This window comes from Pagrus major, chromosome 15, assembly GCF_040436345.1.
Source record: "Pagrus major chromosome 15, Pma_NU_1.0".
NCBI lineage: Eukaryota > Metazoa > Chordata > Actinopteri > Spariformes > Sparidae > Pagrus > Pagrus major.
Genome location: NC_133229.1, coordinates 5477962 through 5502979, shown reverse-complemented (window position 1 = coordinate 5502979; position 25018 = coordinate 5477962). Strand labels below are relative to the sequence as shown.

The following is a 25018-nucleotide window of genomic DNA, read 5'->3' as shown; positions in this document are numbered from 1 at the left end:
AAACCTTAACAAAGACTTACATTTTACAGATAAAAAAAAGAGAAAAGTTATGTGAACGATGCCATTATTTGTCAGAGTTTATGAAAACTTTATATCAAAATGGGAGAGGGAGACGTCTCATTATTGCTGGCCAGCCTTGGCCCTGTTTTCTGACAGGCCTCAAACTCCACTGCTAAACACAAGAGACGTCGAGACAACAAATGCTTCACCACAGAGGCGTTCCTCCTCTGTACTCGATGCCAGCAGAAGAAGAAGAAAATCAGTTAATGCAACTCGGCCACTTCGGTGTCTCATAAAAGCCCTCGCAAAAACACATGTTTGTTTTTATGCTCTGGGTTTCGCCAAAAATGAATAATACATCCATCATTTCTGCCTGCGAGACTGACGTGACACATGGGTCACGCACCCCGTGTCTCCAGGCTTTGAAAGAGGCAATAAATCAATCTTGGCACTATTACTTACAATTAATTGTGCTTTAAAGTTTTACAGTGTGTTTATGATATGCAGGGCCTGGATGATTTATGTGGACAGTGTGAGTCACTCCCTCTAATTGCTGTTGTTTTCCCGGCTTATAACCCCTGCGTGACCTCTTGGTTTAGGCTGCCAGAGCGCACAGAAGAACTGGGCCTGTCGCGCTGGTCCAAACATTGGACAGGCTTATACTTCAGCAGTCAAAAACCGGCTGCAGAAAAATACACACAAATGGAGGCACTCATAGATACTGACAGGAAAATACCTGGGAGAATGAGCACGTGGCTCGCTGACAATATCTGACACAAGCACGCACTCTATTCCCTCTATCATTCAAACTAAACAAGTCCAGACAATTATAAACAGCTGTTTTAACATTAAGGATATGTTGTCATGAAGAGACAGAGAACAGCAGTGCCACAAGTGATACAATTAACAGATAACAAGCGTTATGTAAGAACATAATTTGAAAGCAAGCAGATCTCAATATGTCAGTGGGTTTATTTGTCGGAACATAAAGCAGACAGGCACTCAGTATGGTTACATTTAGCCAACAACTCCTACTCAACCCGCATCGCTGTCCTTACTCGACCTACTGTATACATATTGAATCAGGAATGTGTTGTGAGAGAAAGGTGACAAATCAGGGTTCTGGTGCATGTACAGAATCGAGCAGAGAGTGAAGGTAATAAACATTCTTCCACAGCAATCTGTTGGGTTACATTTCCTTCCCCCATTGAGAGCCGTATTCTTTGAGTTTCCTCTGAGGACACATTTGTTCAGTAAAATGATTCAGCAAACCCACTGAAGGCACATTCACAAAGCGCTATATTGCATGCTGTTTGTTATGTTTGAGAGCTTCGGGGAACTCATAACTCTCAAGCGCAGACATGAACGTGGCAACGTACTTTACAGGGTACATCTGAGACTTGAAAAGGAAGCAAAACAACCGACCTATAGCAAAATGCCTCCTCTTTTTCCAGAGTTGCATTGCAAAAAAAGAGCCACAATCATGCATCACATCATGCACAATCGTGGATTCTAAAAACCCATGCAGTCTATCTTAGATTTGGACCACTCCCTTCGGTGCAAACTTAAAATGAACCGCTGTCTGCTGCAGAGTAAAACAGGTTAGTGTCTGGGGAAGAAAAAACAGAACTGAAAAGATCCACTTGAGGACTTTCCTGGCTCTGTCACTGTCAATTCCCTTGAAGAACCGTTACCCTGTGTGCAGAGACTCATGGGACCCGAGAGCTGGCTCAAGCCACCCTGCAATGCAGTCTGCTTTACATTATACGCAGAAGGATGTGGGGAGAAGAAAAAAAAGTGTGTTCATGCTTGAAAATCAAGTCAAATACTTCGTCCAGGCAAAATCTAAGTGACATCCGAGGAACATTTATACCCGCTGACGTAGCTACCAAGCTGTGCTTAGTGAGGGGGACCATGGAGTTACTTCATTCACTGTGAAACACTCTTAAACATGTGGCAAGGAGTAAATGTTATTCTACTAGTTAAATTTGCTACGCGCTTTTTTTCTTAGCAGTGCTCGGGATGTGAAAACAGAATGTGCTGTCACAGTGTTTTGATAGACATGGCCAGTTTAACCCAAGGGTTCGACAGCATGATGCAGGCTCCGTGGCGCACAGGAGGGAGGTGGAGGAGCCGAGCCAAGAAGTACCACATGTATTTTCCGAAAGCAGCCCAACGCAGTCCAAGTGGCTCTACGTGGTTTAACGCCATTTCATTCCATGACCTCTAAGTCCTCAAAGAGAATTATCACATTATAGCATTCCAACACGCCCAATTTCCCAAAATACAGCTCAAGGCTTTTCCACTCTGACTCTGCTCAGTGTTGTGGTTTTGGGAAAACACTTCAATCGTACCCGCTGTGTGTTTTTTTTGTTTACTTCAGGTATTTTTATAGATTTTATTCTCTCTCTCTCGTCTTTGTCATTTGTCATCTGTTTCTGTCTTACTACTTGTCCTTTCCACTCACAACCGCAATATAGCAAAAAACCAAAAGAGAAAATTACCCCCCTCTGAGTTCGAAGCAAACAGGGACAAGTCAGGGACAGCTCATTGTCACCCACTTATGGTGTCATGGCCACTAGTGCATGAAGACACACAACAATTAAAGAAGCGACACAATTATCCTCAGTGTATGAACATGGGTATCTTATTTGAAGGCAGTTCTTTGTTTGCTACTTGTTTGTCTTTGCAGTGAATGTTTGACTCAGTGACCTGAAAACAGCCATTTTTCTAAAGGCTACAACTTTTTGTTAATAAGGTGTGATAATGGACTGTATAAATAAAATTGATTTGATTTCCACTGGTGTAAAGAACATTTAAAATGTAACTTTAAGAATAGATTGTATATAATTAAAGTCCAGAACAAGTAAATTGTGTTGATAATAATGCAGTCTTTGAGATATTAGTGCATGCAGCCAAGTGACTTCTGATTTGCAGGTAAAAATGATTTTCAATTAAAGTGGCCATGATTAAAACAAATAAAGTCTTCGTGGTAAACGAACACTCGTGAGGTGAAAGAATCACTACAGACAGTTCCACTGCAACATATGGAAGTCCCCTCTTTGATAGGTAGACATCGCTCAAGGATGCAAGTCCCCTCTTGGCAATTAATTAAAAAAAACACACACATTTGCAGTAATATCATGGAAACATACCTTCAAAATACAAATTCTATCCTATTTTTGTTTTTTAAAAATGACCAGAAACAGAGGTACACACTTGGTTGGTGTAGAATGAGAGTCCACTGTTGGAAATGTAGGGATGTGTGTGTGCATATGTGTGTGTGTGTGTGTGTGTGTGTGTGTATCTTTTCCTGCAAACAGCCATTGACTGTCTGGTTGTGATTTAAGCAACACGGAAAACATTGAGAATGTATGAAAAGTTATGGTGTTCAGATTGTGCTAAAGACCATAACTGCTTTATCAGAACCATGTGGCGGCGCTCGGTGCCACGCCATAATGGCATGATTGAAAAGGAGTTAAAACTGTGGTCACAATCCACTCCAACTGACTTGAGAGAGGTCCTGAAAGTTCAGCGCTGTCTCTTTTCATAGCGAGTCCGTTAACTATTCCAATACGTACATCATGCAGTGGGAATGATCTGATAGAGAAGGGGCTCTTTCTTCAGATTTATGCTGTCATGAGTGGGCATGTATCGCTGTAACCCTGCTGCAGTTGCTGCTGTTTCTATGGTTTCAATTTATCTACTATAAACAGCAGGAAGGAGATTTGTCATAGAAGGAAAAGAGGAAAAATGACTGAAGAGAAACATTTTCAAAAGATACACCCAAAGTCCCATAATTTCAGAAATAAACCTTTTAGATCACGTCTGTGGTCTTGTATTTTTTTCCTCCCAATACTTGCACTAATTGAGACTCAAATGGTGGCACAAGCGACAGCGAGACAGCTAATTACCATCCTTTGTAATGAAGCAAATGGCAGACACTGTACCACGAGCTACTGTTATGAGCAACACCCTGCTGTACCAGACATAAAAGTAACACAAATATCTAATTATGCCATCATCTCTCCTCGCTTTCCCCTTCTGGTGCAGACATTTCATTAATTGGTGGCCCGCACTATTGGTCAGCTTACAATCACTCCGATGATGTGGACAATTAGAGCCGGGAGGTACTCATGGCTCATCAAGTCTGTGGTAGTTGACACATCACATCTCATCTAACTCAAAGCAAACGTTATGGAAATGCTGCTGTGACATCTCAGGGCCCAGACGTGGGATGTGTCCAGGCAAAAAAAATTCTCTTCATTGTGCCGACTCAGTCAAACACCGCTAATAAGGAACAGTAGATAACACAGAAGAAGAAGTATGTTCAGGTGCATAAAATACTCTGTGCAATGGGGGGTAGACGCCTTTTCATCAAAGCTGTAACCTTTTACTTTGCATAGGGAATAAATAATCATATACAGCAGGTTCAAAAACACAAAGACACAAAAACACACACTTCATGTCAGCTAGCATCAGTGATTATCTCTCCTTTCATCTGAGGCTGTGGCGACAAAGGCAAACATTTCTTTTCCACTGACAAGCTATGTAAATAATATCTTATAAAGTGACTTTACCCTGCCAAAAAGCATTGTAGAGGTCCTTAGTTTCTTTTTATATAAAGCGGATGAACAGTGTTTTCATTCCACTTTTCCACATCTACCAAACATGCCAGACTGAGGTTAAATTATTTCAATGTTTTTTGCTTTCTCGCTTGCCACTTGCATGAAGAATCAAGAACAAAGCATAGCATGAACTGACACTAAAAGAGTGCGCTATCTTAGCTGATTGTTGGAGACAATAAATATTTTGTTTTCCACGTGCACTCTTAAACCCGACATCGACTCACGTGCTTCTGATTTGTCATCGGATGCCTTTGCTCCTGCTACTCCTGATCCATTTTTACCTCCCAGGCTCACTGTCAGAGCCCCAGAGACCTTGAAACGACAAAGCTTAGCTGATCCAAACAGTAAATATTTCATGACCTTACAATTACATGAAATCAAATCTAGGCAAAAGGCGTTCATTTATATTGCATTATCAAAGACGGGGGGGGGAAAGGGGGGTGAAAAGGGATGAACTGGGTGTATCTATGAACCTCTCGAACTCTAATTAGTCTGTGTGGCCCAAAACAAGAGAGGGAGGAATAAGTGCACGGGCTCGGGATAATTAAGCGATTGTGAGCGGCGTGTACGTGAGCTGTCACTCCAATCGCCAGCCATGTCACACTTGGCAACACAACTGCGACCGGACAGCCGCCCGTCGTCTTTGATCTGGGGCTCATGCATACAGAATCAGGTCAAGCCGTGGTCACACACATTTACACACATGCAACACACACACATGCACAATCGAAGCGATAGTAAAGGGAGACTCTTTTTCAAAGGGCCACAGTGCCAGGACCTCTGTAAAGGGAGACTGACAATCAAGCATGCACAGGACGAACGGGAGGATAGAGGAAGAGAATAGAGGGAAGGAAGAAAGGGATGAATGCGACAAATCCACTCAAGACTTCAAAGAGACTACTTCTTAACAAAAAAACAAAAAACAACAGAAAGCTTAACTTACAGCTTCCGACTTGGGTTTGACCACTTTCATGAATTCGCCTCTTGCCGATGCCTCCATCACTTCTTTTTTTGTCACCTTCCTGGTGTCCAGAAACTTCAGCCGGGGCAACTTGTGCAGAACAAAATACCTGTGAGAAAACAACAATTCAGCTCTACTGTACTGCTGCCATAAAAGGTCTTCTCTTAGGCCTGTTGTTGACAAAGAGACAAACAGCGAATCTAAGGAAGTGTGTAAACCGTCATATACTAATCAAACTGACACGCATTCTAATATGTAAATGCACGCATCAACTAAACTTGAAAAGAGGCTGTGTTTACTCAGATTTAATGGTGATGCAGATTTAATGGTGATATTTTCTTGTATGTAATAACCTTCAAAGCTGATAAGAATAAGTAGGACATATAAATAGCACGAAAGGAGATACAACCCGTCTGCCAGAGCTGTCATTCTGGCAGCATCACAGATATCTCTCTAAGCTTTCAGACACACTCTGTCTTTCATTGGGAGGGAGAGAAACGTCAAAAGATAATGGTTGGAATACATAGATGACAACAGATCCTTTCACGGAGCACGCAGGGAAGGAACTAGTATGTCAGGGCTGAGCTGGTAGCCAAAGAGGACATGCAATGCAGCACCTAAGTGGAGGGTGAGAAAGGACGGGGGGATATGGGCACAGACACGACCTGTGCGCAAAGAGCCGTGACAAATTGATGATGGCGATGGCGATGAGCGGAGATGGCAAAGCCCGTGTCAAGTTTTCAACACCTGAAGATTATAAGGAGGGGATGAAGGGATCAAATTTAGACTGACATATAAGAGAAAGTATCTCCGTGAAAAATTAAGTAAGAAAATGATATAATTTTAAAAAAACAAAAAACAGAAAACAGAACCGGACCTTAAAATCAAAAAGAAATCAAATGATTAAAACACTAAAAGACTTCTTATTGGAACATTATTATAGGATGAGATGACCTGCTCCTAACCCCAGCACTCACATCCAAGAGGCCCCCCAATCCCATGCTGTGTCTCCCTCCCTGTAAAAAGGACTTTGTTCAGGGCATATCTATGATGAAATGTGAAGATGCCCTTGGGAGACACGTGGAGAGGTCGTTCTCCATAGGTAACCTACCATCACAGGGTCAGAGCAGATGACAAGGCTCTGTCAGCCAGTAGGGATATTAATGATTCAACCAAACCAAAGAGGGAGGATGAGAGAGCACAGGGACGGGAGGGGGATGATTGGGGGAAAAAAAAAAGACTTGTACACTTTATTTAGCAATACCATGTAACATGTGTGGACAACAACATGGAGTTTTGCTGCCCTTTAAAGTGGTTGTTGTGGAATAAACTAAGATTATCAAACATTTTTTGGGGTTCTTTAATTTCCAGTAGCTTGCCTTGAAGATTTTTTAGAAAAGACTGTGTCATTTGTTTTTGTTTTTTATAGGGAAAATGACCAGTTTCTCAGTCAATACGCATATGAAGTACAAAATAATTCATTTGAGTTCTTTACGAAAAACAAAAAGGATATAATATATTTTTCAGGCAGTAACATGTTTATAAGTGATTGCTTTCTGTGAGTGTATTCCTTAAATTATAATGCCTGGAAAAAACTGACCAAAACTAAAGTCAATATTCAGTTCTTTGTTGAATTGTACTGTTTTTGTCTTCTAAATTCCAACAATACTGACAGACAAATCTTACATTTTGTTAGCTGCCATACTCTGTACTGGTAAAAGGTAAATACAAAAGCAAAAGGTAATACTAATAGTTGAGTGGAATTATTACAAAATAACAAAGTATATCAACTGAACTAAGGATGGGACATGATTTCTCGAATATTCAAAAATTTAATACAACACAATTTCATACTGTTTTACTTTGTTTATATGTGGCGGACCCTGCCACCTTTCTAGCTTCAAACGGTGTTCTGGTGACCTTATTTTCCTCTGAGTACAGCTTGTTCATTCAGATATGAAAAAGATAAATATTTCTGAGTTTGTGTTATTACCTCATTAATGTTGTAAATATTAAAATTCTGAGTTTGAATTTCTTCTCCAAAACTACATAGTGCTCCTTTAAAAAATATATTTTCCATTGTTGTTTTCCCTTGTTTTATACCACCAGAGGTCGATCTTTTTGAATAATGGTGGAATAGTTTTGCTTAAAATGCCCATCCCTAAACTGAACGTCCTTTTCATTTTCCTTGTAACTATGTTATATTCCACAAACCTTCAAATACATTACATTTAAATTTCAGTTCCTTTATAGGACGATATCAGGAAAATACGGGACCCATAAAGTAAAGCCTTAAAAAAAATCATTATACTTTGCATTACAACTATGGAAGATAACATCAAAAGATATGAATCTTTACAAATTAACATTTATAGATCTTGTGGGTAATTATTGTGCAGCTGCATTTGTGCAATTAGAAAAAAAAGGTTGAGTGAACACAAAGTACAACAGGCACCTCAGGCACAAGCTCTTTGATCTGCCACAAAAGGAGATCTGACAAACTGATAACGTTCCTCAAGATAAGAGGTTAAAATGTCACGTAAAAATACGTTAATCTGTATACATCACAGAGGCCGAGGTTGAGTTACATTTATTATCACAATATTTCGGGGACACTTCTCTGGGGAGACAGTGTCCTATAAGCACACTGCTACATAATCATCAACCACCGTGAACATAATATTAAAGCTTTGAATTCTTGTGTTATTGTAGTTCTACAAATGGCCACTGAGTGTACGCATGGTCAGCTAAGAACAGCACAACATTTAACCTCTCCGCAGACGACACAACGCTGTGTGAATGAATACTATGTTTCTATGTCATTGCACTAATTGGGGCACCGATGCAACGCACCAGGGTGTTTCACTTGAGAGACCAAGAGCTCCCGAGGCATTGGGCTGGGTATTTATTGCCCAAGGCCAGTGCTGTCACGACCTGCATACAGCCTAACCTTGTCAGACATGAAATCTGCATCACGCTCAAATTGATGTTTTACTATGTGACACATTATGAATATTACATTACAGGACCCTCGACGTTGTCAGTCAAAACAGAACAGCTTTCCTCACCAGTAAGATAAGCATGCGAGGAGAGAGGGGGGGAAAGGGTGAGAAGGGGAGGGAAATGTGAGAGAGAGAGGGAGAGGGAGACAAAAAAGAGAGGAGAAAGATTATTCAAGAAAGGCATGGGTGGTAAATGATTAATAGGCAACACAGAGTCAGAAACAAGCACTTAGGGCTAAAACAGACAAAAGAGAGTGTGCTTTTCGCCTTTTATCGCATTTCATGTAAAGGACCCTGACAAATGGTGGTCATATTGCATGGCTTGAGGCCTGGCTTGATGTTTAATGCATCATCTGCTCTGGTACGGCAGGGTAGTAAACACTCATTTGTGGTGGTGACTAGTCACACATGAAATCCATTTTGCAAACTGGAGTGTAGAGGGGCCAGTTGACAAAGCTTTTAGAGTGATGTGGTTGAATCCGCAGTCTGCCTGTGAAATGCAGGGGGGCTGGATGTTAAAAAAAAGGGAACATCTTCAAATCCATTACTAACAAAAAGCTATCACTCAGAATAGTTCAGTATCAAAACTGTGTGGCTGAAAATAAACACACACTGTCTATCTATCTATCTATCTATCTATCTATCTATCTATCTATCTATCTATCTATCAGAGGTCACAGTAAAACTATTCCATGTAGTTACAGACCTGTATCTCTGGTAGTCGTCCTCATCCTTATCCGGGCTGACCAGCTGGTTGGGGCAGGCCTCGTTTCCCAGCAGGCTTAGGTACTCCAGCGACGGGGTCACATCAGCCAAGTGTTCCAGCAGGGCCTCGATATCAGTCAGGTGTCAAAGGGCGGATGTCAAGGACCCAGCGCTGTTAATTACATTAGCATTTACTACCCGCGCAGCCCCTCCCGGGCCTGTCTGCACTAAAACACGTCACTGTCAAATTTACCGAGGTGCTCAAAGGGGCTAGTCACTGGCTTTGTGCGACCGGGCAGACAGAGGGGCAATTTAAGGCGCAGGCTTTGGCATATAGTAGTGACACAATTTGGCTGCCGCTCTCTCTCCCTTTTCTCTCGATCTCTTTCATTTCCTAGGTGGCCGGGTGCAGAACAGTGACAAAATGATGGATGCCCTGTGGTTCAAACAGTCCGTGCTTCCCAGAGCCGCGCTGTGGAAAACTTTTTGCGAAACGTGGAAAAAACAAACAGCCCCTAAAGCAGCCACATTCATCACTAATACATTCGCTCGGAAAATTGAGCCCCAAAGTGTCAAAATACAACTGCGCTAATGCGGTGCTCGAGCTTTAAAATGGCACTGTGCCACGACAGGATGTACATAATTGGCCTATTAGCATGTGCCGACCACTTCACAACCGAACTCAGCACACAGTCCCAGACGCACACTTCAAGGAGCCCCAGTTTTAATGTTGACTCTGGAAGTGTGTGTGTGTGTGTGTGAATGTGTGAGCATCGTTACCCAGTAGGATCTGCATAACCAGAGGAAAACAGGACACATTGCTAAACCTGTTCTGAAGCTTCGAGGGGAAGTTCACACATTTGTGAGTGATCATAAACAGCCTCGCAACGTGTCTGTGTCTCGGATTTAGGGTGGCTGTGCCGAGCTCTGGTTTTAATGTGTTTACTTTGGGTGGTAGAGCACGCGGGGCCGTTATAATCAATGAGCCTAAAATGTGGAGCATGTTCTAGTGTGTTTAATGACAAATCAAATAAGTGATTCATTTCATTTCAGAGAGGTAAAGAAAAAAAAAAACATAATGCAAATGTGAAAAATCCTCTCTATAATTTAAAATAATTAATATTACCAAACAGTAAATATATTACACTGCATTATGCCTCATTCTTGGGATGTATTTTTAATATAACACTTCTTTTATTCCCTTTGAAAATAGAAAACAAACACACATATGTTATGTTGACTCTAAAATCTGATTCCACTAGAGGTCCCTGTGGCTCAAAAACTAGTCCTGTGTGGAGCTCTGTGACAGCCAAGTTCTTTACTCTCTTTTGCAACACACAGTTCTCCCTGCAAACCCATGACATTAAAAACCAGTTCTTTGAGACAAAGGCAGGTTGTATTGACATATGAATGTTAGCACGATAAACTGATACTGATGCCTGTGGTATAGTCTGCCAGTAGACTGTAAATCAAAATAAGAAAAGGGCTGAGGGATTAGTTTGAAAGGATATTTGGTTCTTATTGAGTGTGAGGGTGTGGAGGTTGGGAAACCTGGGCAACTGGAGGTCATTTCCGAGCAGATTGTTGTCGACGACCAGCTCTTCCAGCTCAGTGAACATTTTGAGGCCTGCCAGTGACCTGCAATGATAAGGCAACGGGAAAACTGTTATGGCTCTAAATCTGGTCAGCCGTTATTGTGCAGAAATAAATATTTCAGCCTCCCTCTTTCATACGCTGGGAGAGTATGGGTCCGGGCCTGTCAGGGAAGTGAATGACAAGAATTAGTGGTGCTGAGCTCCCCTGGCATGGTGAGGCATCCTTCAGCGGCTGGCAGGATGAGGGATGGGGGTCACTTGTGAGTAGCCAGGATTCAAAACAAAAGGCTTCAGAAATGCGGCGGGCAGGATGAATTTGTCAATGTCTTGTGCCTTGAGGCGCCCAGTTTCGCCTGACCCTAACCCTCCATTCCCAAGACAAATCACTCTGTCACAGTTCACCTTCACTCCCCAGACACAAATTTAACTTGTCATCCATCATTTTCACAGAGGAACCGGAATACACTCGCAATCACAGATGGAATGGAGGAGGAACTTTTTCTTTTTTGTGTGCAACTGTGCCACGATAGGGGTTAGTGTTGGGATTTTAACATCAAAGGACCGTTTTTTGTTTTTTTTGGAAAAGAGAAATTCTGCCTTTCCGCTCCTGTTTATGACGCATTGCAAGGAGAGGTGAAGGGTCATCTCCACTCACTCCCTCTCACACACACATCCACATTCACACAGGCATAGAAATGATGGAGGGTGGTGTTAGGAGTAATGTAAGGGCCCTGCAAAGTTCAAGTCACGGAAGGTGCACAAAGGCAATGTGTGTGTTGTCTAATCCTTCACACTGTCAACATGCCATGTTAAAGTGTCCTGGGTGACTTCATTGACATTTAAATCTGCCAGAACTGGACGCAGGCAGTATACTCCTCAAGATGTGTTTCTCACAGTTCACACAACAGGTTTCTAATCATTAAACATATTTGACTATACTAATTATTTACTCCAAAGTTTGAATTATCACAATTCTACATCATTTTTCAGTAAGTGCAGTATGTTTCTGGCTTTAAAAGCAGACCTTGACATGCAGTTATGTAAATACATATTCCAGTGCACGGTGTCACATTGCAACATGACAAACTCAAGGTACAGTGAGGTCTAAACAGCTGCAGTGTGAACTATTGCTCCTCCCTGGTTCTGCTGCGCGTCAATGGCTGCCATAACACACACCAACCTGGAGCTATGTAAATATAACACCTTTATCATGACAATCTGCAAATGGATGGCGAGGAGCAGGATGCAGCGTGGGGGCAGGGCAAGATCTACAGTCTGATTCATTATGGGAAAGAAACTACACACTGAGGAAGGAGAGATCAATTAAAAAAAAGATAATTTGGACAATTATAAATTGGACTCAACCTATAGTCCCTGATCCTGAAACACACATATGTACTGTAGATGCACATGCTGGCAGCAACTTTGTACTATAAAGCAAAATGTTGCAACTATTCTCTCGGGTAGAAAACAACAAATCAGCAACTCATCGTGGACTGAGCTGCCTTATTTCAAAAGACGTCGACATTTTGCAAACACACACACACTTGATACCCACAACAACGGCTGACAGCACCTAGCAAGTGTGCTGCCAAAGCCGCTAGCTGACAACCTCTTATCAGGTCTGATTAATGCATTGGCAAGATGGATGACTGGAGAGATGTGCCAGTTTTATGAAATCCTACTCTGTTTGCTTGTTTTTTTCCCTCATGGTGCTTCTCATTTATGAAAGCAAAAATGGCCCATTAAAGGGGCATTATGTTATTTTGGAGAGGAAATACAAACTCAGAACTTTAATATTTACAATATCAATGAGGTAATAATACAAACTCAGATATATTTATTTTCCTCAATTGAATAAAGAAGCTGTTCTAGAAGCTAGAAAGACAAAGTAAAGCAGTATGAAACTGTGTTGTCCTTTAAGGTCAGTTTGTTTATTCTGTTTACGCAGTCATGGAAACGAATACAGTTTGTTTATCTAGCTTGTTTAGGAATAACAAAAAAAAAAAATCAGTCAATGAAGATCTTTCTCTTCTGATTACAATTTCTCCCCCCAAACTACATAGTGCACCTTTAAGCTAGCGCTGGTATACAGTTCAGATGTAGTGACAAATTATAGTTTTGCTTTGTTTTTACTCTTTGGACATTTTACTGTTGTTTACCTTGGATTAAAACACATTTCCAAGCTAAAATCATGAAAAATGGTTATGTCTGTGAGAAATCTCTAAGTGGAAGTATGGTAGCATAGGTATGAATGGGCTGTTGGCCCAAACTAGTAATTAGAAAACAAAGTGTACATTTTTCAGCACATTCATTGTGTTTGCATTGACAGGGAATTCAGTACAGCATGCAATTAATCTGCGAGTATAATCTTTGTTATAATGCGCAGCTCGGCATAATTGTGTACCACATTATTGCATTTTCTGTGAGGTTGCTAACTAACTATTGCCACCTGTAAGTGTATGAGTGTGTGTGTGTGTGTGTGTGTGTGTGTGTGTGTGTGTGTGTGTGTGTGTATGATGGGCTGTAGTCCTGTGGGTTATGTTATTAGCTGCTCGGTTAAAGGGAGCCTCGTGGCGCAGGAGGGAGCCTTATTAATTGTTGTTTTCATGTCACCACTGCTGCGTGCACTGGCTGATTTAATCAGTTAAATTCACAGCCAGGGGAGAGCCACTGAGTCCCATCCAGCATTAACTACAGTGCCGGATTGAACTTCTAATACTCTCCAGCTTTTCTGTGTGCTCCCTCTGCAGATTTCCATAGCTGGTTTCATTACTTTTTATAAGCTTTCTTGTTTTAATGTGCGGCCTGGAAAACTAACAAAGTTTAAGCACTGCAGTAAAGTACTTTACTTAAAAAAAAAGAAAAGAAGAAAAAGCAGCTTTTACTTTTAACAAAACTAATGAGCATAATTGACGTGAGTCCCAATGCTATAGAGATTTGGGAAATGGTGTGAACAGGGGAAACACACACATTTTACTGAAATTATGCATACAAACCGTTTTCTTACAGTTTTTATGTAATTCACCTAGTTCAAAAAATGACAGTGATAATGAAAACAAACTCTAATGTATCATTAGTTCCGCTAAAATAGTAAATGTTGGAATTTTACAGATTTACTATTACTATGACTGCTATGTAGCAATGTTTCATATATCTGCTAGTGTGATTTCCACAAACGGCTGTCATTATGTTTATGAATATCATTAGCTTTGAAAAAATAAGTCACTTTTTTTGTAATAAGCCTTTACTAAAGAAGATAGAGAATATCTTATACATAGTATTTGGTAAACAATTTTTTTTCTTCCTGCTCCTTATTTGATCATGAGATGTGTATAATATTGTATGTTTTGTAAAAATTGCTTTAGGTAATTATACACTGAAATGACCAAAATAAACTAAATATGAATGAAATCAAATAATAGCATTATACATATTGAGAAAAATATGATTTCTATAGTAACACGCGATCAAACGTGTTTTCTTAAACCTCTAACTAGCAAGAGAGAGAGAATGGGGGGGGGAGTGGGGGTAGCTTTAACGAGGTGAGGCGATGAATCCTCTCCTTGTTAAGATAATTATGATCAGCCTCATTGTCAGAGCTAATACTTCACACGGGGCTGTCTTTACGCTTTGACTACCACTTAGCCTGTGTAAGCTCACCATCATACATCATACGGCCCTGTGTGCATCAGCGTGTGTGCTTTTGGGCTTACATAAGTGGCGCATGTATGTGCTGAAATCTTCATTATCTGTCTGCTGAACACACACAAGGGTGCATATACTAATATGTAGCTGGCGCGGCACAGGAAGCGAGGCAGGATGTGAGAAAGAAGACAAGGACACTGGAGAGGAGACGGTGACCCAGAGAGCTGCCCTGCCAGATCAATACACTAATACTAATGCAGACATAGTGATTGATAAACCACTGCTGACAACAGAGGGAAGAAAACTCTCGACCATTATTGGCTGAAATGTCAGTCACTCCTGCCAATGCTGTGTGAGAGTGTCATGTCAGATATCCTCAGGCAGCGCATGAAAAATGGAGAGCGGCAGCCTTGGCTCTTTTACATGAGTTACACAGTCTGCTTCTTTTGAAACTGTCGCCTAAATGAATCATGGTCTGCAATTTTTTAGAAACTCTGAGGAGGTCAAATGTGGTGTTTGTCTGAGGCGCACATTACAGAGCTATAATGTAAAACAACCTCAAAGCCTTCTCTATTACTGAAATGGTGATAGAGATCACAGAGGCAACATCCCCGCAGCTAGCACAGCAATACAGAAAAAGTTCATGAGTCGAATGTATATTAAAAAAAAACACACAAACACTGAGCAACTGCAGAGCCCCCGCAGCTGCAGTCCACAGTTAAAGGGCTGATGTCCTTTCTGCAGAAACGCAAAGCACTGTTATTCTAAACTGAGGCCCAGAGCTGAGGAGTGACAGTCATAACGACGTCCTGTTCAGAAGGCAACAGATAAATGTTTGATGAATTGACCAATACTGGGGCCATGATGGCCTTCATATGTGCATAATGGACTATTCAGAGCACACTTCAGATTGCCTGCCAGGATAAGGTACTGTAATGAATGGGAAAAGGAACTGGACCTGGGCAGCCCAGTATGTGGACTGGCTTTAATAAACTTAATAAGAAAGGTGAACGGAGGAGGGCTGGTTAGAGATGGAGGCAGGAGGCTGGAGAACCAAGAAATATTCTGATGGTTTTTGCCACATTGTACACTGCAACATATCTCTCAATTCTCAGGGATTCAATACATTATCCATATTCTCAAATCTTGTTCTAGCAATCAAAGTAATGTCACACTGAGATTAACTCATGACATTAACTCAGACTTAAAGTCTGAGAAAAAAGTCAGAACTAATGTTTCCTTTAAAGGGGCCCTAATCATCTTCCATAGCGTAATGATATACTGTTTACTGAGACTTTTTAATTCCATTTTCAGATATTTTTCATATCCGATCAACAAAGAAATCTCAAAATGTTAAGTGTGATACTAAATAACTGCATAGAATTGATGTTATTGTCATGAGATAAAGTGGCAGTGAGCGTGAAAGGCACAGTATGACAACAGTTCAGTTTTGTGACAATAATGGAGAAATTGAGGATAAAATGCAACCTATTAATACAAGTCTCCATTAGTTCAACACAGTTGTGTTTCATCACTCTAACCCACAACTGGAACGCAAATAAACATCAAAAAACACCAAAATAAGGCATCAAAACACTATCAGGATTAGCTTGTGGTAAATAAGATGACATTATCTGTAAAGCAAATTAATGCCCTGCAACCCCTCGAGCCCCCCCGAACATCCCTCCTACCACCTCCACACAGTGCTGCTGCTGATCAGGTCTGTTCCAGCACTCTCCCCTCCAGCTACAGTTTATGGCCTATACACGTCTCTGTACATGCATCTCTGATGGCGACGGTGAATTAGACTGTCATTATCTGTCTCTATCTCCCCCACAGCTCTCCCTTTCTCACCCCCTATCTGCCTCACATTTAGACAGTCACCACTCAGTGTGGCACTCCTCTCTCTGCACTGCCAGGCCTCAGGTGGCAGTCATTTAAAGATCACACGTCCAGGACACACACAGCCCTCCCCGAATGCATGTCAATTCACACATGGGAAGGGGATTACACGTCTCCTCCTAGGCAGCTGCAAATTACTATTAATGGTGATGCAAATCATTAGAGTACGTTTGGCGCCGCCAGCGAATCTCTTCTTTATGTGGGTTCACTCTTAATCTGTTTTGAATATTGCGCTACGCTCGCTCCTGACAGCCTATGTGTAAAAGCATCACTAGCTACAAAGCTGTCAATTGGAGGTGGCATGTCAGATTGAACTTTGCACGGGGTTACATCATTTTCAAAAACAAAAATATATTTTTAGAGAGCATAAACAAAGTCAACCAAGAAGAAATCTGTGAAATATAATTAAAGCAAACAGCAAAGTTCTTTGTTGATGAAGAAGTTAAATATCACCGCTCATTACTTCACGCTATACGGAGGTTATTACGTGAGAAGTGCTATTAAATTGTTGCAAATGTCTACACCATGGTGCGTCTGTCGAACGTTTAAAGCCAGCTCCTGTGTGTTTGAATGATAATACCACTGTGGATCCTGCGGTGTCTGAGTTATAGACTAACCCCTGTGGATATTCCTGCTGAGTGTGTGAGGTTAATATTCTCTCTCAATGTCATTAGCGCTGGCAGAGGGGCTGAGAGCACTGTGAATCAGACAGGGACTGATCCTGTCAATTCTCACACACACCCCTCCACACACCTACACACACACACACACACACACACACACACACACACACACACACACACACACACACATACAAAGAGCCAGAGCCAGACAAAATCAAAGCCACTGTACTGAGGTCAGCATCACCTGGCCTCATGCTTCCCCTTGCATCTGCAATCCCCGTCTGATTAATGACTCTGGATCAACCCTGGCCAAGGGATAAGGACTTGACAGACATTCCTGTCAGGCCCAACCTCATAAGCCTTGCTTGACCCCGGTTTGGCCCGGGATGAAGTCTAAGCTCCAACAATGACCCGATTGAGAGGTGGGAGAGAGTTGCCTCTATCCTGGCAGAAAGAAAAATGGAGTTCACTGCAGTAAGCTGGGCGTCTCTTTTAAAGTTTTCAGCGAGTGAGGTTTGTTACACAGCCAGACAGAATGACAGCTGCTTCCAATGTACCACACTGAGTTTTACATTTTGAAATACATCATCAGACCGGTATGACCCGGCATGAAGTCAAAGCTCCAATAACGGCCGAGGTGGCAGAGAGTTGCCTCTATCCTGGCAAAAAAAAAAAAAAAATGGAGAGTTCAATGCAGAAAGGTGGACGTCTCTTTTAAAGTTTCAGGGAGTGAGGGTCGTTACACAGTCAGACAGAATGACAGCTTCTTCCCATGTACAACACTAAATTGTACACTTTGAAATACATCATCAGACAAGGGAGGTGAGCGCCGGTGAAGCCGAGCTCCTTCAGAGAGCCTATACAACACTTCCCCTCCTCGCAGCACTTGCTCACAGTATGGCCATGCGTCTTGTGAATGTTTGTATTGAAAGATTAGTTGTCTATCCACATGACAAACACCCTCCTCTCTCAGTGAGCGGGAGCTGAAAATCAATTCACTGATGGCATCTCAGTCAGCGAGGACATCAGTGCGGCACAAACAAGCACACGCAAGCTCCGGCGCGTGCTACACGGGCTCACACATCTTTAAGTGTGTATAATACTGTAGAATTACAGTGACAGGGTCAATCAGTGAAGGCATATTGCGATAAGTACACTTCACATTAAACAATGAGCTTTACATGAATAAAATAATGCTTAAATACATATAGTGTACAGAATATGTAACTGGAAACAAACTCATGTACTACTGCAATAAAATAAAGAAAGCATTAAATAATAGATGCTGGGATCTGTGAGGAAGGATCCCTCAGTGCCCTGTCTGCCTGTACACTCTGTCATTACAGTGTTCAGGCTCAGTGCTTGTCAACATTTCCCTGAGAGGGGGGAGCCATCCCGCATTACGTTTGAGTGAGTTCAACTGTCAACTGCCAGCCATTTGTATGCCTCAGCATCCACCTAATAGCAAATAATCACTACCCCGTGCTCTCTTCATGGCAAATGATCGATGTTGTCTTGAAGTCTGATGGATGACCCTGCCACAGTGATGTCCAGGCATGCATTAAAAACCACCTCTATGAAATGCCTGTCAGTCTGATGAAGCGGCTCACACAAAATCACACGCGCATGTGCTTGTGCGTGCGCATACTGACACTGAGGAATGCATGCACACAGATAAAGGAGAGCGAACAAAATGAGGGAAAGCTGTGATACAATTCAACAACAACAAAAAAAAGAAAAACAAGTTAATTTCTTTATATTAGTGGAGAATTTTATAATGTGACAGGACCTGCGGTGTGATTGGTAGACAGCATTACTCGAGGTAGACTGCTCAAGTACCACCTGGGATGCCTCTTTTCCTCCCCTCACCCTCTCTCCCTCCTTCCCTCTCTCTAACACACAAACAGCTCCCTATTACCCCTCAGTGTTCAGATTAAAATGCACAGCACCACAATCTTTGATCTCCCACTTGCTGACACAAATCCTTTCAAGCCTCAACATTTTCCTGCAAAGGTAATTAGTGCTAATTAAAAAGTTTCGAAAGCAGTCTACGGCTGCTGCTGCTGTTGATGCTGCCGCTGCTGGTGCTCGGGCGCGCCCTCCGTCAGATCACCCATCTACCCCCTCCGCAGGTCTTGCGGATGTGTGTGTCAGCTGTGTTCCTGCCTCTTTTCTGCAAAGGCTCCTGTAACTAGACGACACCAGTCTGCCTGGAACGTTTGCAGAAGCAGGATGAAATCTGGAAGCCCAGTGAGGGGTCTAACTGGTGGTTCTTCCCCCTGACAAACCTCTGCTCTGCAGGAGAACATGTAATGACACATGTAACAAATACCAATCCCACAAATAGAGCAGGTGTAGTCTTTAATTGGGAGATCCTAGCTTGGGGGGGCTTGTAAACATGGAGTAATTAACTTGATAAGGGATTCAATTTGCTGGAAACATCATTGCAGAAAAACATATCATTTAGTACGGCCTGTGATTTGCATAATAACAGATGCAAAGGCTCCAAATTCTTGTGGCATAATGATTCAACGTATTTTGTGATTAAAGAACTTCCTGTTCAGTGCATTTCCAACAATTCCAGATAAAGATATAACTTGAGCAGTCTGAACAGTGCTATCATTCATTCACCGGCCTGCCTTATTGCCTTCATCAAGCCATTATTATGATATAATTAGCTGCCTTTCTAGCATATTATTAAGTGGCTTGCTGAGTGTCAGGTACAGAGGCGTCTCAGAAATGACACACACACACAAAAAAAAGCAATATCGTTCCGCAATGTTTCAAAAAGATAATTACATAATCTCAGCATGGAGAGCGAGCAGAAAAGTGATAATTAGACAAGTATTCCTGCCAATTAAAGTATCAAGCCTTGTATTTTTCCCCCTGTGTGATATAGAGCCTGTGCACTTCCATGTATGACTTTTGAGCTGCAACGATTAGTCAATAAATTGATGAACAGAACCAAAAGCAAATTAATCGCCAAATATTTTGATAATCAATTTATCGTTTCAGTCATTTTTCAAGCCAAAATGTCAAGTATTTGCTGGTTCCAGCTTCTTAAATGTAAGGATTCCCTGCCTCACTTTTAAATGAAGATTCATTGGGTTTTGGATTGTTAGTTGTACAAAGCTTTTTACAGGGTAAGTCACCATTTTTTTACATTTAAATGTGTTAAAAGGTCTTGGAGAGTACTAATGCATATGTGAAAATAATAGTAAAAAGTTGTTCGTGGCTGCAGAGGAAGCTGCTCCTCCATGGTTTAGTGACTACATTTCATTGTGGGTAATGTAGTTGCCAGGTTAAGAAAGGCAGTTGTAGCATTGCACTTTTATAACACTGTTGGGTAGTTTAAAAGCAAATGATCAAAATTGATACAGCAGTATCAGAAATAATGCCTTATTCCACTCCTTTTCAAAACCTGGCACCTACAATCAATTATTTGAGAAGATAATGAATCGATAATGAAAATAATCATCAGTTGCAGCCCTATATGATATAACACTATTATATTCGTCATGTAAAACCATCATAGTAATATCAAAACAGCTGTACATTATACAAACATTCAACCTTATATGTTTTCAGTGAAGCCTGCAGCGCTGGAAGGCTTTCAGCGCCTTCTAAAGTTTTCATGCCGAGTTTCTCCAAGAAGCTAGAAGTATGTTTTAGCTCTAATAAGCCTATTAATAGGCCTAATGATTGACATGTAGGTGGTACTAACAAGAAAAAGCAGAGTAACAACAAAGTTATTGATTTGACCTTTGGGATAGTTCCTTCGTTCATCGTTGTTGTTTTTTGCCTCTTCTTACACCTTCGGAAGGAGATAATAGAACATGTCACCGCACAAGGCAGTTTGAAATTGAATGCCATCATTTTAATTTAAATGTTACATTCTCGGTGACATCTCTGTCAATGCGTAATTGGCACTGGATGTACATATTTATCATTCAGCGAGAGACACTCAAAGACAACGACAGATATGCTACTTTGATGGGATGACAGTCAGATGTGGGGGGGGGAAATAAAAACTGCAAATCAACTGTCGCGCTGTCAGTTAAGCTTTTTGTCACAAACTTGCACATGAACATGCATGATTAGAAATAGCAAATGAGCTGAAGGCTGGAATCAGTGTTCTTGTGTGTAAATAGGCTTATTTGATGCAAGTAGAGAGAGTAAAATTCAGAAGACAGACTCGGAGGAAAAACACAGTAAATGATGGATGCTTATTGGGAGAACACCCTTTACAGTATGACAAACTTCACAGTGTGAAAGTGCAATTATTTATCATATTACAGCGAATTTGAATACAAGGCACACACTCTCCAAGAGTTATTTATATATAGTAAACTCTGTTTACTTGGAACATTTCCCTTATTCAAATGACTTTTAAATGGCTTCGGTGTTCAGCAAACCCGATTTTCTAAAATCCTATAAAAGCTGAATGGAGTCTGGTTAAAGAACAGTGCAACTAAAAATACATATTGTACATCACCTTTCCCCATTATCTGTTTACTGAGGGTGGCCTTCTGTAATTTCCTGACATGAAAGCTTAAAAGGAGGAACAGTATGTGATAACCTGTCTGCCCCGTGTAAACCATGGTGAAGAAGAAAGAGAAAAAACGAATAAATTCCTCCCATTCTCTCTCACTTTCTCCCCACTGTCTCCCCTCCCCGCCCCTCTCCGTGTCTTACCGCTGGCCCATTACCTTTACAGAGTGAGGCTCATTAAAGAAGGCAAGTTGAGTCAAATCTTTCTGTAATTCAGCAGAGGTGAATTGCTGTCAACATCATTAACCGTCATTTCTCCAACTCACTTCAGTACTTATGAAGTGTTCTTTATTGTGTAATGATCCAGATCTCTTCTCTAAATCGCCCCCTCTTCAAAGGCCCTGGAGGACATACCACCCATGCAGCCGACTGAGGGCCAGATTAAACGTGGCTCCGTCGTTGCGTTCCTCTTTGTGCTTAAAACAGATCCGGCATTTCATCCCGCGCTTCAGCTAGCAGGTACCGTTCCTCAGGGGGAACGGAGCGGAAAAGAGATCAGTGGATCTTAAGGATGTGCGATAATAGTTTTCAAACATGACTGTCCCATATCTATTACTCATTTTGCATCTTTTTAATTTAGTTTGCTGCATCACAAGACCAAATTTCTGCCAATAACCTTCTCCCCTCCCTTTCAGTTTTTTAATACTGTTTACTGATAGTTCACTGATCTCATCAGGCCATTGGTCAGGCTGGCTCCATGGCTAATTACAGTGAGAGCTGCCCTGCTTGTCATGCTAGATGTCCTCTGAGCCCTGTCTTAAGAGAAGCCTCCTTTGTGCCTCCGCCATTGTGTGTCCCCTAGTGCTCAGTATCATGCTATGAGATGTCCTCCAGGCCTTGTGTTGGGGGAAGCCTCCTTTGTGCCGGCACCATTGTGTGTCCCTGGTGCTGAACCCCCTGCTAGGTAGAAACACAGACAAAGTGCAGCGGGGGGATGCTTCTCAGGGCCCTAAGACCTACAGTAAATCTTCAAACAATTTAGACAAACAAAAACGGCCGCTGCGCTGCGGTGAGAGTAGACAAGGAAAAGCAGATGAATAAGCAACATCAATTACTGGGGCTTTGACCTGCAAGCCCCCACACCATGGCACACATTTCACACCAAATCGGCCCAGATTGAAGTTGACACTGCTGGAGTGGAAACACTGACCCCTCACAAGGCTGGAGCTTCAAACTTAAGAGCAGAGAAAGGCAGGGGGGACTGACAAACTACATAGACCAAGGCCAACGTGGAAGGGAGACAAGGAGGAGGGGTATGAATAAGAAGAAACACACGCATAATAGGTCCTAGTTTGTTTCAAAGTGAGACAAAATGGCTCAATTTGAGCACTTAGGCCATCGAATTGGCCCAGCTGAGGTACAAGAGGAACATGCGAGGGGACAACCGCATCAGGCCACTGATAAGGAGCCTATGAGGGGAACAAAGCCGGATGTCCAACAGGCTTACCAGTGAACCTGAGTGGGACTGGACCCTCTTTAAAGCTTGTTTTAGCCTCCCAGCTTTACCCCCAAAAAGTGCCGCTTCCCCTGAAGCCTTTTTACTCCGGCGCATAAAGCCTCACTCTACTTTGTAAGCTTGGACAAAGGTAAAATAAACACATGGGTCACATTTGTTCAACACATAGTACACTGCTCTGATAAAAAGTTCTTCAAAGACCCTTTTCAAGAATAAAGATACTGCTTGTGTTATCACTTACTTTTCAGTTGTGTTCTCTGAAAAAGAGGCCCTCTTTTTCATTATCACTTTGATTGAAAAACCAAGAAAAAAGAGTGTCTCCGAAGGTGAGAAAAGATCACGCAGTCCTATCACAGTTTGTCAATACAGTGTTAATTAATCTAATAACAAACTGTTCTAGAAAACATGCCCCGAACTGACTAGAAGACATGCAGTCTCGCAGCAGCGTGGCAGCACATTGACACATTTGGGGGCATCAGACTCCGGATAGAGACAGTCCTAACAATCTCCCAATTAGCCAAGGGGGGAAGCAGAAAATATGTCTCAGGTTCACGGAGCAAGTGTGAAACTTAATAATATGACATGGCACACAAAAACAGAGCATGTCTTTTTATAGCTGCACGTGGAAATGGAACAAAAATAAAAGAAAAGGAACAAGAAGGAAAAGGTGCTTGTCTTCTTACCAAAAAAAAGGTTTAAAAGGTCTCTCTGTTTGATCGTGAATTCAAGTGACATGATAAACGTGACACAATGAAATAATAAAAACCATGAAGGAAACAAATGCAACAATTATAAAAAGATGGACTCTTTCTGCAGAGCAGATTCAGGTCTTTGGATTGCAGAGGGCAATCCTGAGGACCTTCTCCGACTCATCAGCCATCTTCTACAGAGTGGTCTGCTGGGGCGGCAGCATCTCCACTGCTGACAGGGGGACACCGGACAGCAGGTCCTTCTATCCTGCTGCTTATACTCGATACCTCTTTCACTACCACGGCAAAAGAAAAAAAAATGTCCAAGGAACACAAAATATCATAATCTTTTCCTTTCTTTTCACATACCAACACGTTTCTAATAATGTTAATCTGAATGCAGATTAGTTTTTTTTATAGCTTTGGGGCTTTCAATACTAACGAATGCATACATTGTGTCGTATCACTTTCCCAAATGTTACCTTGGAGACCTAATTAACCTTATACTACCCCTATAAATGACAGCTTGAGTTTGTCTAAAACTAGCAGTCGGTCCGATCAGCAATGGGATGTTGCTTTGGGTTATCAAAGACGCTTGCACATAAAAAAAGGCTGATGGGTCAGACCGCTGTGTTTAACTATGACAATAGAAATAAACAGGTTGCTGATTTCACAAAACAAATCAACCTTTGTTATTAGAGTGACGTCATGTGAATTTGTCAATCAGTCAATTAATCAAACTTTATTAGTATAGCGCCAATCCCCAACAAAAGTAATCTCAGGACACTTTCCAAATTCATGTTTGTCAGCAGATTTACACAAAAACTACATGACAAATTTCCATTAAACTTGGATGGAGGATGGATCTCGGGCCAGAATCGACCCCATTAACTTTTGGTGTGGATCTGGAGGGAGGGACAGATCCAGAAATGTTTTCTAACTTTCTTTTACATTGCGAGTTAAAGTCAGGCGTGTTTAGATGGCTGGTATCTATGAGTGAGTATGACTTTGATGTGATAAAGGGGACTGTTGGGCCTTGGTGGAGGTATGCACTCGAGTGCTATTAAGGATACTTCATTAAGGATTATCTTATCTCATCTTATCTAATTTGAAAAATGATCAGGATAAAATCAGTTAAATGTTTGTTATTTGTAATATTACACATGTCTACACATTCTATACACGTACTATTTTGAGATCTACCGACCAAAATGCAGTCTACTCTGCTCATACATGTATGATACGAACCAAAAAAGTC

General features: G+C 41.6%; 1 protein-coding gene across 1 annotated transcript in view; it reads right to left on the bottom strand.

Moving 5' to 3' along the window:
- The window catches only part of lrmda (leucine rich melanocyte differentiation associated), a 227138-nt gene that overhangs the window by 61200 nt on the left and 140920 nt on the right, over nucleotides 1–25018 (bottom strand). The window contains exons 3-5 of the mRNA XM_073481419.1: nucleotides 10808–10934; nucleotides 9298–9437; nucleotides 5572–5698 (exon numbers count right to left, since the gene is read on the bottom strand). Of these exons, the coding sequence (XP_073337520.1) occupies nucleotides 5572–5698; nucleotides 9298–9437; nucleotides 10808–10934 (394 nt within the window). The remainder of the gene's footprint in view (nucleotides 1–5571; nucleotides 5699–9297; nucleotides 9438–10807; nucleotides 10935–25018) is intronic.